At 35.5% G+C, this 14,205-nt stretch overlaps 1 protein-coding gene and 1 non-coding gene across 2 annotated transcripts; one reads left to right on the top strand and one right to left on the bottom strand.

Moving 5' to 3' along the window:
- Positions 1–9,905: 9,905 nt before the first annotated feature.
- Positions 9,906–9,987, bottom strand: TRNAS-AGA (transfer RNA serine (anticodon AGA)). The gene has a single exon. It is a non-coding gene; the product is annotated as a tRNA-Ser (tRNA).
- A 1,063-nt stretch (positions 9,988–11,050) lies between these two features.
- LOC126606684 (uncharacterized) lies at positions 11,051–12,187 on the top strand. The gene is made up of 2 exons (XM_050274056.1): positions 11,051–11,519; positions 12,022–12,187. Exons 1-2 carry the CDS (start codon positions 11,074–11,076, stop codon positions 12,185–12,187), a joined length of 612 nt encoding a protein of 203 aa, XP_050130013.1. The 5' UTR covers positions 11,051–11,073.
- Positions 12,188–14,205: the final 2,018 nt, after the last annotated feature.

The following is a 14,205-nucleotide window of genomic DNA, read 5'->3' as shown; positions in this document are numbered from 1 at the left end:
AATGATTAGTGTACAATCATTTTATCACTGAACATTTATTCATAATCAACAAATTTTAAGGATTCCAACAACATTAATATTTAGTCAGAATCATTTTACTATCTTATTCATTGCAAAAATTAGTTTAACCTTAAATATGTAACCAAGAATAGTAATTCAATTAAAACAATCAAAATACACAATTATACTTATGATCCAAGCTGGATTGGACATTGTTCATCCATCTCAAAAGTTGCATTTGTAAGACTTCTTTTGATGTAGTCATTTGTTGAACATTTCCTTTCATTCAATGGAAAATGGAATAATATGTCTCTGTTGTTGTACCATTCTTCAACTATTTTGACCTGTATACAGATTAAACGTATGTTTGAAAAATGTACTAGGAAATCACTGAAAATATAAGCAATAATGAATTTAGACATACCACTTTATATGCATTGTCATTGTGCATGTTTGTTTCACCTTCTTGGAGGTTTTTTCTATTAGAGTTGTAAAAATTGAAATGCCTCTCCTTTGCATCGAACACAAGCAATGTGTAGTGTTATTGATTTAGAAGAGTTATAAAGATTTTTCGCGCAACTCCCATTTGTTCGTTTAATTGTTCCCCCAAACTGTGCTTTAATTCTTTCATCTTGGCTTCGTCATTTTCATAATTGGTGAAGTTCATCTGTTATCAAGAACATAATTAGTATATGGACAATCAGTATGTAGCATCAATGTGGACATGTGTATGAAACATCAGTATGCAGTTTCAACGACATTGAATAGATTTTTATCTAAATTCAATATTTATAACTTAAAAAGAGATTGACCGAGAAGTAGAAGTTTTGATGATCCAAATTGCTTTCTTGGTCCCTGAGAATGTAGTTGTGTGCATCAATCACAACATTTGTAACTCTGTCATCTCCAAGGAATCCATATATATCTTCTTTTATCACAATATTGTCATAGTAGTTGAACTTATTTGCAGTTGATGACTAATATATGTCCCTGAAATACAATATACATAGAAATATGTTAATGCATAACAAAAATTATAGATTTAACTGTAAAGTTTTCTTACACTAGTGCTTTTTCCTAGAAAATGTTGATGACTTTTTTGTCCATTGTGGGTAGGCGAAAGTACGATGGATGTCCTTTCCACTTATTTGATTCTCTTGTTTTCTCCATGGTAGTGTAATAGAAATGCATATCCCTCTTCTTCTTTTTTGGCATTTTGCTTGATAAGTCTGACCATTGTTCGAGTTTGAGGTTGAACGGGTGTTTGAGATTATGTTGGTACTTATTCTGGAGTTTGTTGAACTTGTTTTGACTGGATATCTACCTCTTGATCAGAGACAATTACGATTTTATCCCTAGTTTTAACAACTTCGCTTTCAATTGTAGAATCAGTAGCAGAATCTTAATGAACATGTTTCTTAGTTTTCTCTTCTTTTTCTATTGCAACCTCATTGATGAAATCCAAGGTCTTGTTTAGCTCAAAAAATTATTCTTGTTGCTTCTTCACCAATTCTTCTAGAGAAATCTTCTCAGCTTTTAGAATTTGAAATTTCTATCTTTTTTTTTTCTTTCCATTTTTTCCTTGTTTATTGCATTTAGTTCACATTGCTTCTTGTAGGACTTTTCTTGCTACCATTCAAGGTAATTCTTGTTACTCAGCCATCATTTGTTCTTTTCTTGCAACTCATTCTTTTCTTCTTCCCATTTTTCTTTTATTGCCCCAATGTAGTGTTCTTCTTCTCAAGTTCACTTTTCTGCTTTTCCAATTTTTTTTCTCTTTTTCCAACTTCTTGTTTTCTTTTTGCAAGTCCTTATTATCGTTTGGCAAAGCATCCTTCTCTTCAACAATTTTCTCAATAACAGAATTCTTGAAGTGGCATGTGTTGATAGTATTATTCAACATCTGAAGCCAAAGTTTTACCCTTATTTTCCAGTACTCTGCCAGATCTGTTTGGCTTTAAGACAGCTCTTCTTGTGTTAATTCCTTTTCTGAATTTTCACATTCCCATTTTTCTTCAACCGTAAGTGGAGCAAGAAGCAATTCATAGAATGTTTGTTACTTACTTGTCTTAATTGTCGACTCTTCGGGGTGAACTAGCAGTTGAGGAACAGATGCTATATTTCCTTCTTGTTCCTTAGCTTGAACTAGCAGTGGAGGGACTGATTCTACATTTGCTTCTTGTCTATGTTGGTGAACTAGGATTTGAGGAATTGAGGTGTTTGGAGCCACTATTTTCATTGCCTTTTCTTGCACTACAGGAACTGATTCTTGGATTGAAGTACTTGGAGGCTCTTTTTGCATTGCCACTTCTTCCACTAGAGGAATGAAGGAAAAATTTTGTCCTAGCTAAGAACAAGTATGAACATTTGAATACATATGCAAGCTATTAACACTTTAAAGTAGACATGCATTCAAAAACAATTCATAAAACCCATGACTTTCAAAGCCTAGTATATGGTGAACCAATAAACTCTTTAACAATATTAAAGAGAAGTAAAAATTTAGAGTTTCTTTACCCTTGAAGCTCATCCTTGTTTACACAAGGGATTCACCCAAGTGGAGGGCCTTCAAGTCACCTCCAAGCTCATCCTTCTTTACTCTTTAACAACATTAGTGTTTTGCTAATGATTTAGGGCTTCCACAAACCATGAGTGACACCTAGCAGTATGTCATGGTTACCCAAGCTAAGTAGAATTGGTTGGAGAACCTATCCAGTTGCAACTACAATGCAATACGGTCATTCTCTAATACAATACTCTTAATCACATTGTTTGAGTAATAGTTTGTTTCATGTCTACTATCCAATGTGATACATCTCTATATGATTCCCTTGAATATGATTTGGAACAAACTTCCTAAGTCATATTCATATGTTTTGGCCAAAGACTTTAGAATCATATCTTAGAGTATTCTCCTTCCACCATGGAAGGTTAGAGATCCCTTGTTGTGCATTCATATGCCTACATGACTAGATAGCTTGACCCCAACAATGTCGTGGACACTCCGATGGAATGCTGTTTGACATGATCAAAGATCAAGGACCTAACCATTAGACATCTATGATGCCTCAGGTCAAAGGACTACTTTGCATATTGCAACTTTAGAGTTCATACATGACATGTATGTTCAAACTCTCTTTTGATCGTAGTTCAGTGTACTCGATTACTCTTTCGAGCACCTATGTGTTTGTCTTAGTGTCCAACACCAAATGACTTGAGACTAGTCATACTCACGCTTGAGTCAACATAACACATACTAACCTTAGTGGATTGTCAATGCCCAATTGGCAATCCTATGGCTAGGAACGTTTTAGGAATGAACATAAGAGAATGGTCTCGATAATCTAACTCACTTAGATCACTTGTCTCTTAGATCAAATACATCCCTTGGATTCCCTTATTGCTTAAACACATGATACAATAAATAGTGATTAACAATAAGCTTTGCCCTCCATTAAACATATAAAAGTTTAATACATTAAGTATTCCAAAAAGCTATTACATCAAATGAGTGGCTTTGTGGGCATACTTCCAACAAGGAATTGATTCTTCAATTGATGTACTTGGAGCCTCTTTTTGTACCGCCTCTTCTATTTAGAAATTAAACACATTACTGATCACCTTATCAATTTTAGTCGCGTCTTTCTCTGTGATGTCTGCATTTTTTTCTTCATTTTCAACAGTTGGATAGGCAGAATCATGTGCAACATTTGGGTCATCTTGGACTTGCTCATTTGGAATTTGGGTGCCAAAGATACTCTGACTATCAACCAGTGTGTCAAAGTGATCTTCATTTTCATTTTGTTCTCCACCCTTTTCCTCTTGATGGTATTCAAAATCAAGAATTAAATGACAAAGATTTAGTATGCAGCATTAGTTATGGATTATAATGACGAAGCTTCAGATTTATAGTAGAATAATTATGCTGTATCAGTTATGGATTATAATCACAAAGCTTCAAGTTATAGCAGAATAATAATGCAGCATCATTATTTTAGTTATATAAGAATTGGTATGCATCATTATTTTTAAAATTTTTTTAGTGTGCATCATTACTTATATAAGTTTTTAGCATGCATTATTGCTTATACAAGAATTAGTATTCATCATCAGTGATAAAAATTAGTATGCAGCATCAGTTATGCCAAACTTAGTATGCAACATCAGTTATACCAGAATCATTCAGTTGATGGCATTTATATATATATATTTTTTTATGGCAAACTCATGATTTTATATAAAATATAAACACAAATTTTAAGTAGAATTAGCTTGTTTTTGGATTTACCATTTTAACTGCTAGGTCATCATCTTGACTTTTTAGCTTATCCTGACTTTGTGTTTTTATCTTCCACGCAGCCAGTGTCGTTTGAATATCTTCATCATCTGTTTGATTATAGCCTTTTTTCGGCACATCTGAAATAGTTCTTTCATCATCATCCTCTTTTTGATGTTGAACGTCAATCATCTTATCATCAGTATCACCTTTTTTATGCTTAGGTGCCACTACGGTTTCATCTTTCTTGGCTACTTGCTCAGGTCCATGGTCTAAAATATCCATAATATCCCGATATTTCCATCGAAATTTCCGTGTTTTTGGACTACCGATATTTATGATATCATCGATATTTTAGACCTTGCTAAGTCACTCATGTATCTTACCATGCAATGTATAAAATGTAAAATATTGTACTAATTCATTATATATAAATGATTATGGTGTGTTTAAACTTCTTTAATTAATTACTACATATTTTCTACACTCACAATGTTTGCCAGCTCGCTATATAATCAACTTAAATCAGTTATATCTATCATGCAATGCATTTCCTTCCGATTTTTTATGATAAACTAATAGATAATTGACTAAATAAACATCCTGCAAAATTTCAATAAAAATTTCCAAGTTTTTCTTACAATTTCCGTGGTTTTTATTAAATTTTTATCGATATCGATAATATCCCAATATTTCCATCGAAATTTCCGTGTTTTTGGACTGCCGATATTTTCGATATCATCGATATTTTATACCTTGCTCAGGTCCCACTATCGTTTCATCTTCTTCAGGATCTCCATGTTCAAGCACCAATTTTTTTGACGTTTTAGCTTTCTTAGCTTTTGGTCCCTTTTTAGCTACTTGCTTTTCCATTTTCCTCTTTTTTGATGTAGGTGGAAGATCGACAAAGTCGTATCATCATCTTCTAAGCAATGTTCAATTAACTCTTCAATTGGTTTTGCATTGTCCATCTGTGAAAGGTTAAAGAGTTATGTTTTTTTTATACTTTGTTTGAAAACAACACACAATAGGCACATGCAAAATATCTTTTCACACAAAGTACATGTAGAATCATATTTTACATAAAAGTATATGCAGTATTAGCTTTACCTTCAAATTTTCATTTGCTTCTTTATAGATTTTTTCGTGTAGAACTGCCAAATCCCACTTCACTACTATTGGCAAGCGTTTCTCATTTCCTTCTACTGGTTTGATGATTGTGGTGTGATCACAAATCCAATACCGTAGACAAAATAAAAGTTAGAAATTTGTATATTTTTGTAAAATAAGACAAAAACTGATTTTTTTTTTATTAGTTTTTGTTTGCTTACCAATAGAAATACAACAACGCCATTGACAGTTGGTTGTTTGCCACTTTTTCTCTTTTTTGTTCTATTGATTGATTTCATCAAGTATCTTGCTACTTCCTTGGCCCAATTGTACTGATTTATGTTATCGATGGAGTTGCAATTCTTTGCCAAACTCCAAGGGAGTTTCCCTGCTGAGCTCTTAAGTAGATTTGTGTTAAGCAAATATAGAATTATAAGGCAGGTTGCATCTTGATTCCCTTTTGTTGTCCCAGTATCAAATGAACTTTAATTTCTTGTGCAATTTCTCTTGTATTGATTCTTGTCTGAGAAGTATTTATCAACAAATATGTTTTCTTTCGGCTTTGAGATTCTTGAGTCTCTTGTTCACTGAGGGGCTTCTCTGCCTCGGTTTGGGATCCTAAATATGCGTTAGACATCATCATCATTTAATTTGCAATATCCATTTTTGAATTTAAACACTCCCTTTTCAGTGTTTACCAGTTCACTATATGTATGACATCCAGTCTGATTTCTTCATTTGTAATTCACCTTTTATGTAAGTTTTCATTAGTCTGCCAAAATGTGACTTATATATGAATGCCAAGACTTTTGGTTTTTCATCAAGTTTTGGCTTGATCTCTTGTATTAGTTATGCAAAGGCTAAGAGATTTAGTCTTATTTGAACATACGTATCATTTGTCACCGGACGCTTTATAGCAAGAGATTTTGGAGCTGATTTTTTTTATTGCAAAATGTTTTACTTTTGGCATCATCTTCATAAAAAAAATGAAATGATAATGAGTATAATTTTTAATCAAATAATATGAAGTCATATAAATGACAAACTAGATGCAAAAGGACAAATGCTAGGCACACAAGCTAGATGTAGCATCAGTAAGCACACAAACTTTATGCAACATCACTTAACGCACAAGCCATGTACAACATCACTTAGTGCGCAAGTAGATGCAGTATCACTTAGCGGCCAAGTAGATGTAGCATCAATTAGCAAACAAGGTAGATGCAAAATTGGTTGTACACAAGCTTGATGCAGATTCCTTTTTTCTTTTTCTACAACATATTTATGTGCAGAACCAATTTACAAACAGAAAGTAGAACCATAATTAATTTACAAAGTGCAACATCAGTTCAAAGTACAACATCAGTTCAAAGTGCAGCATCGAGCTAGACGGTTAATGTTTTTACTCACAAAATTTAGACGCATATTCATTTTCTTTTTCAGATGTTGTTGAAGAATCAATATACATAAAAACTAAAAAACGAAACTGAAACATCTATAACATTGAAATAGTTTTTTCTCGAACTGGAACACTGAATTTTTTGTAAAATCAAGTGCATAAAACACTTGATAATGCATGCGTTTTTTACAGCTTTGAAAAGTGTCTCTTGCAAAAACAAGTGCAAAAACACTTGATAATGCATTCATTTTTGACGTAGTTCAAAATATAATCATGCAAACGAACGATTTTGAGTAGTAGGAAAAGCTTTGAAGCACTGATCTTTCTGGAAATCCAGCTGAACTTTGTGAATCAATTACCCAAAATCTGGCTTGAAAGTGTCGGAAACTATGGAGATTTTAGGGTCTTTTTTCTAGGGAAGTATCTTTTGCTTGAAAGGAATTTGAAATAATAGGTTTGGGGAAGATGAAACCGCGGGTATTGAATAAGGGAAAAGGGAAACCAGTTAGTTTTATAATTTTTTGTCGTGTAGTGGTTAACGTGTCCGTTTATTAACAGTTATAGTTGAGGGGTATGGGCCGTAATTTAGTCGGTCCTTTCTTTTTTTCTTGGGCTTAGTTTTCTGTTATTGGGTTTTTTGTCTCTCCTTGTAATATTTTAAAAGGTGTAGAGTTGTGTGAAATATGGTATATATTTGTGTCTCTATAAGTAAGGCTCCCAAAAGATTAACCTCAAAATAAATAAATAACTTTGAGAAAGAAAAAAAACCAATAAATGCTTTTTCCTTTAATTGTAAAATGACATATAGCTTACCCTGTGTCCCGGTCACACTGAAAAAATTTCTTTTAATAAAATAGGTTTTGAGTTTATTTATCTTTTTAGTGGGAAGATGAGTTTGTCCTTCGATAACATTGAATCCTAGTCTATCATAATTCTAACCAAGTTATACTTGTAAAATTCGGTAATATTTCCCACTGTAAGTAGAGAGTCTTAGATTTTACTCTCAAAAGCCATGTTTGTTGTATGCATGTATATATATAAAAGAAATTAAATATAAAACTCGTAAATCTTGTAGCTTTATGTATGAAGATTTAAGGAGAATGGATTCTCCTGAAAGCGAGGATTTGATCCATCTTCATTGGAGACCAAAAGTTAGCCCCAGTGGACCAGTGGTCGGTTTTGTGTACAGACTTGAACCTTCCAAACAATAAGGAGCTTAATTTCTTTCCCCTTGAATTTGTAAATGTGTGAATCAAACTACAGGGTAAGAAGACATAATTTGCAAATTGAGGAAGAAAAAAAAAAAAACGTCGAGACATATAAACGATAAAACCTTTCAAAGTAACCTAAGCTAATGCAAATATGTCACAGTCGTCACTGTATAAGTTAAGAACAAAAGACAATATGTATCGAATTATTAGTAAGAAGTGGTACTTTTTCTATTAAATTTTCTATGGGATTTGGTTGCACTCGGAGTTAGCCCAACTCGTAAATCTCTCCCCGAACATGAAATAAAATAGAAGGAAAACTTTACAAATTTGACCACAAACTTAAGGGGCTACAGAAGCTAAAGAAAAGTTAAGGGACCAATAAACAAATTAAGCCAATAACAAAATTATTATTCTTTTATTATTATTATTATTTCTCATGCAGTCTGTGCATGCATAGAGGAGTACACATATAACATAACTCTGCCACTGGCATCATATTCATCACTTAGATGCATGGTTCAGAGCGATCCAGACGGCTCCTAAAACCATTGCGAAGGCAACCATCAGCGGGAGCGCCGGAGGGTTCAGCGGTCCCATGATTAATGGGCAAAAGAAGATTATAGCAGCCACTGCAAGAAAGAGCAAGACCGATCCAGTATCCATCTTGTTGAAAGGACAACACTGTTTTCTAACAATTAATAGTGACAGCACGTACAGTTGATGGATGATGAGAGATGGTGGTGGCCGTGGGGTGTGTATATAACGTGTATGGTGTCTGTCAGTGTAGGGATACAATGATTTGGAAACGATGCCAATGCCATGCAAATTAATGCAACCCTAGAGAGACTGAGAGTAAAGGGAATCGTTGCCTTGGCTACGGTGGGGTGCATCCTGTAACTCGATCACAGTGGTGCCTTTGAGTTAGAATTTAGAGACACATTCTTTCATGAATTAAACTCTCTCTCTCTCTCTCTCTCTCTCTCTCTCTCATCCTACTCTCACTTAGCCCAGATTTGTTGGATTAGTTTACAGCACTCTCTGTTTTGTTACTGAAAAATGTATTGGTTCAAGGAATAAACTTGGTGCGGTTACCTTCATTTCTCTGTCCGTTTTCTTTATAGTTTAGTGGTATGAACTGTCTTCCTTATTGAGTTTTACATTGGTGGAACTTGATTATTATGTATTATTCAATTTGAGTTTTCGAACAGTTACATGATGCTTTGCTTTTTGTTTTATATCTAATGATCTTGTTTTTGCCGCTTTGGCTGTATTACTTTTATTGGATTTCTTTCCTGATGAAGGTTATGACGGTACGACGAATTATATGGGAGATAATTGGATTAAAGATTTTCAAGGATTGCAAGGAAAAACTTCATTGGGAGATTAACTTGAAGTGATATCATGTGTCTTGCGTTTTTTCTACTTTGGAGGTTGTAGCATGTGCAGGGGATTTATTTATTTTTATGAACCTGGCTTCTCTGCTCTCCCACTTCATATTCACTCTCATCTCCTTCTATTTGTGTGGTCATAGTTAAGTCAGGTCAACATTTTATATTACTATTGTTTTTTGTCTTATTATCTTTATAAAAAATCAATATAAAATGTTAACGTAGCTTAATCGTGACCGTACAAAATAGAAGAGGATATGAATGTATGGGAAGTGGGAGGGTCGAGAAGCCGAGTCATTTTTTTATTAGACATGTGCAGGGAGGGGCAAAATAACCTCAGTTTTTTATTTTTTTTTATTTTTTATTTTTTTTCAGAATGATTTTCTATCGCGACCCACATCATCAGCGTACAACGTCTAGCCTATTAACTCCTTACTTTTTGGAAGTCTTGTATTTGGATAGTATAAAAAAAAAAAAAAAAAAAAAAAAACCACTTCTCAATGGAAGCATCTGTAAAAAAACGTGAGCGGCAGGATTCGAACCTGCGCGGGCAGAGCCCACATGATTTCTAGTCATGCCCGATAACCACTCCGGCACGCTCACCTTGGTCGTTTTAGCTCTCGCGTTTGTGTAATTATCATTAAGCAGGCTAAATCCATCATTCTAGCTCTCTTTGAAGTCAACTTCACGGCTAAAATAGCAAATCTGAACGAAAGCAATAACTTCTGGAAGCACACAAGACAGTTTGTTTTTCAGATTTATTTCCTTGTATTTTTGTTGATTAAATCTTGTTGAGTAGTGTGTTTGTAATGTGAAGAGTACATACCCTTTTGCATTTTGATTTTGTAAGCTCCCATTATTTAAAATACATTCTGGATTTTATTCTTTAAAAAAATACATAAGAATGCAAGCAGGAAACATGTTGAGTTGACCATAAATACCACATTGTGACAATATTTTATTTGTAAAGTAAAAAATGAAAAACGAGGAAAATTACAAAGGAAATGTACATAGAGATTGCATAAGTGCTTGATAATATTACACTTTTAGAGAAAAACACTGGAAACTCAATATTTTAGAGAAGACTCAACTTATTTGTAACATTAAAGAATTTCATAATTAAAAATCAATCAGAGCATAATAAGTAGATTGATGAGGAAATTTTTATTTCTTTCTCCAATTGAGCTCTTGAAGAGTTTTTCTTTTCCTCGTTATCTTCGTATTTTGTGGTTGCTTTACGGTTGTTGTTTGTTGGTAAGTAACTTGTTGCGTTAGTAGTGGCAGATAAATATATTTCAAGGTTTATTTTTAGCAAGTGACAGATATTTTCAAGTTGTAACCTTAAAATTGTTGAACTTTAGTGGCTCGAAGCTACTTTAAATCTGAATGCATGCACAGGCCAAGAAAAGAAGAATAACAAACATAACTAAAAGAATATTATTCTGTTTGAAATAAAAGGAAGAAGAAAGTTTTATGTGTTAGACTTTTAGCTAACATTTCAATCTCAAATGGTTTCCCGCAGGAGCTTCGCTGGAAATTGTCCGGGTCCGGAGGGATGGGTGTAACAGACTCCCCTAATTAATTAATAATAATCATGAACAAGAAACTTCTTACATGCAAAACCCCTTGGGGTTTTCTGGTTGTACTTGGTGGTAGCAACCGGGGTGGTGACGGTGGTGGTGGCAGTTGATGGTGGTGTATCAATACCTGCTGGACATGGACTATGGACGTAATGCATCGCCACGGAGAATAATGGTGGTAGCAGATCCAACACAAGAGTCAGCAGGTGCACTCCAATATGCACTCTCTAAAGCGGTTCTCGAGAACGATGAATTGATCCTCTTCCATATTGAAAACCCTAATTCATGGCGTTACACAATAACAACGTTCCTTAGAAGACCTAGGGGCTGCTCCACCACCGCATCTGTAGAAGGAAGCTTAGGGAACACGGAGTTTCTTGAAGAAATGAAGAATGCATGCAAACTTGCAAAACCAAAAGTGCGTGTGCGGGTAGAGAAGGTGGCACTAATGGAAGGCAAGGACAAAGCAAGTATTATTCTAGATCAAAGCAAGGTTCTTGGGGTGAATGTCCTTGTTATAGGGCAACGACGGAGTCTTTCTACAGTTATCTTAGGGTGTGTTTTCTCATACACTCAAATAATTACATTGCATTTTACAACGAATATCGACGTTGATTGATATACTTACCATAGCATTGTTTGATTTTCAGTTTTAAGTCGAGCGTGTTTAGGACTGCTTCTAAAATGCCCAAATGTGCGTTTTTGACAACCAAAACCTCTTTTGGGCACAGTTGGTAGCTTCTGAAGAAGCACTTGATGCTTATGCTTCTCCAGGGTTTCTAGAGAACAATTCCAGAAAAAGTATTCATGAGCAGAAGTGCTTTTCACAAAAGTAGTCCCCAAACGAAAATTAGCCCAAAGATTGTGCTATATATGGATGTATGACCTTTAGTTTGTAAAATGAAAATTACAATTAAGCAGAGAATTAAATTCAAAATTAGAAATTCTTCAACTCCCAAATCTTATGAAAATGCTCATGTGAAGTGCCATAGGAAGATTGATCAGCTTGAATTATTTGGTAATTCTCTCATTTCTTTGTTTTGTGTACATCAAACAGTTACAGGAGGCCTGGAGGTTCCACGCGAGGGGCAAAACCAGTAGACACAGCAGAGTATCTGATTGATAAAAGCAGTTGCACTTGTGTGGGAGTACAGAAAAAGGGCCAAAACGGAGGCTACCTTCTCAATACAAAGACCCACAAAAACTTCTGGCTTCTGGCTTAACAAGCACTTGAATCACCGGAGAACCGCTTGCACTTTCCATCTTAGATGCTTTGCTATTCATCTGCTGCATTCGGTTAAGGATATCATTTTTTGTTGGGACAGCAGAATCAGATCGAATTGACAAGTTTAGTTCGCTGAATGGGTTGACGTCTAGACATAGTGAGCTTAATGCTTGTGGTCCAATATCTTGGTGTATAGGGTGTTGGTTTTTACCTAGCTATGCATTCCAAGTTCAAAACTCCCCCCCCCCCTCTCCAAAATAATAGTTTCGTACTCTCCCCCTCCCCTTAATAATAGTAAAAGTTTTGGAAAAAAAAAATCTATATTTGTTCTTCTGATATTGGTTGGTTAAGGAGAGAGCCATATATATATGAAATTGTTCAATTCCAAATGCAGAAAAATAGGTTTATACGTATGTAACAATGATTGGCTCCTGTAAACCAACATGAAAAATGTTTATAGAACCAAATTGATGAGAGAGCAGTGTCTTTTCTCTCTAAAATAAAGTTGTGCTCTAAACAATAAGGAACCATTTATCGTTGTGCATACGCTTCTGCCATATGATCTGCATTGTCGACAACTTGCTATTGTAGCTCATAAGTCATAAGCTTCTTCTACTCAAGGAAACTCAGTACCAGATGTTTGTACCATACTTGACTAATCCCGAAACTACTGAGCACTGGTCAACGTTATACCGTCAAGGATCCAGAAGAGTTTCCCTCCAACCAGGAGACCAATCACAGCGCGACACGTGTCGACATCAGAAGCCAATCATAGCGTGACACGTGTCAACATCAGAAGCCAATCACAACACGACACGTGTCAATGTCAGAATGAAACTAGAAACTCTCTTCTATAAATAGAGATCATTCTCTCACAATATTTCCTAATGTCATTTGTACTAAATCATTCACTAGTACTCACTAAATGAGAGCTTGAACCTATGTACTTGTATAAACCCTTCACAATTAATGAGAACTCCTCTACTCCGTGGACGTAGCCAATCTAGTTGAACCATGTACATCTTGTGTTTGCTTCCCTGTCTCTATCCATTTACATACTTATCCACACCAGTGACCGGAGCAATCTAGCGAAGGTCATAAACTTAACACTTTTTGTTGTACCAAAGTCCTCACTGATTTTGTGCATCAACATTTGGCATCGTCTCTGGGAACGACACTTATTCCCATTCTCTTCAGCTTTGTCAATGTGGTTTCCACCATTCGTACACTCTCTTTTGACTAGGCATCCCTCTCAAACATGGGGAGCGAAAGAAGCCACAATATGCAGAATGATACCCCTCTTGCACTTGGTGCGAGGCAAAGAAAGAAGGAAGGAAAGAGGGTTGTTCTTCAAGCTAAAGCCGATGTGCTAGAAGCTCAGAATAACAAGATAGCAATGAAGAATGAGGTCCTCCAAGAGCAATAACAGAAGCTCTTTGAGACGCTCCACGAAACTAGGCGTACTTAAACACGCAAGCTCGTTACCCCTATGGACATTAACCATCATCTTGGTGCCCCCCAACACGGAGGGTCACCTTCCTTCGACATGGGTATCCCTTATGAGGAGCGAGCTAATCATCAAAACATTGATCAACATGAGACTTCTCTCAACCCAGCTGTTTCAACCTGAAGCAGGAGAAGTGGGGGAAGACACATTCTTACAGAAGGAGTGAAAGGATAGAAAGTCGTCTTTCGCGACTGTCGAGACTTCTTAAAGCAACGTCGAGACAATCTCATCCATGTAAGCTCAAAGATCAATGACCCAAGGGTCTCTGAAAGACTTGGTCCCCTCCTATGTCCCAGGCCGACTACCAATTTGGGGAAGGGGCAACAAGTCCTAGAGAAACACGAAGGTATAGGGGACTTAGAGATGTTCCAATAGACATACCTTGGAAGTCAGTACGGCGAGTCCAGGAAAAAATCACATGCTCTTGATCAAACCTTCCTACTTACAAGAGGGGATGGAAACTTACGAAAGAAAGCTCCAGTGGTACACGACTCCACTCAGGACCCTCT

Source organism: Malus sylvestris, chromosome 16, assembly GCF_916048215.2.
Source record: "Malus sylvestris chromosome 16, drMalSylv7.2, whole genome shotgun sequence".
In the NCBI taxonomy this organism is placed as follows: Eukaryota; Viridiplantae; Streptophyta; class Magnoliopsida; order Rosales; family Rosaceae; genus Malus; species Malus sylvestris.
The sequence above is the reverse complement of the archived record's forward strand: the minus strand, read 5'-3'. Positions and strand labels throughout refer to the sequence as shown.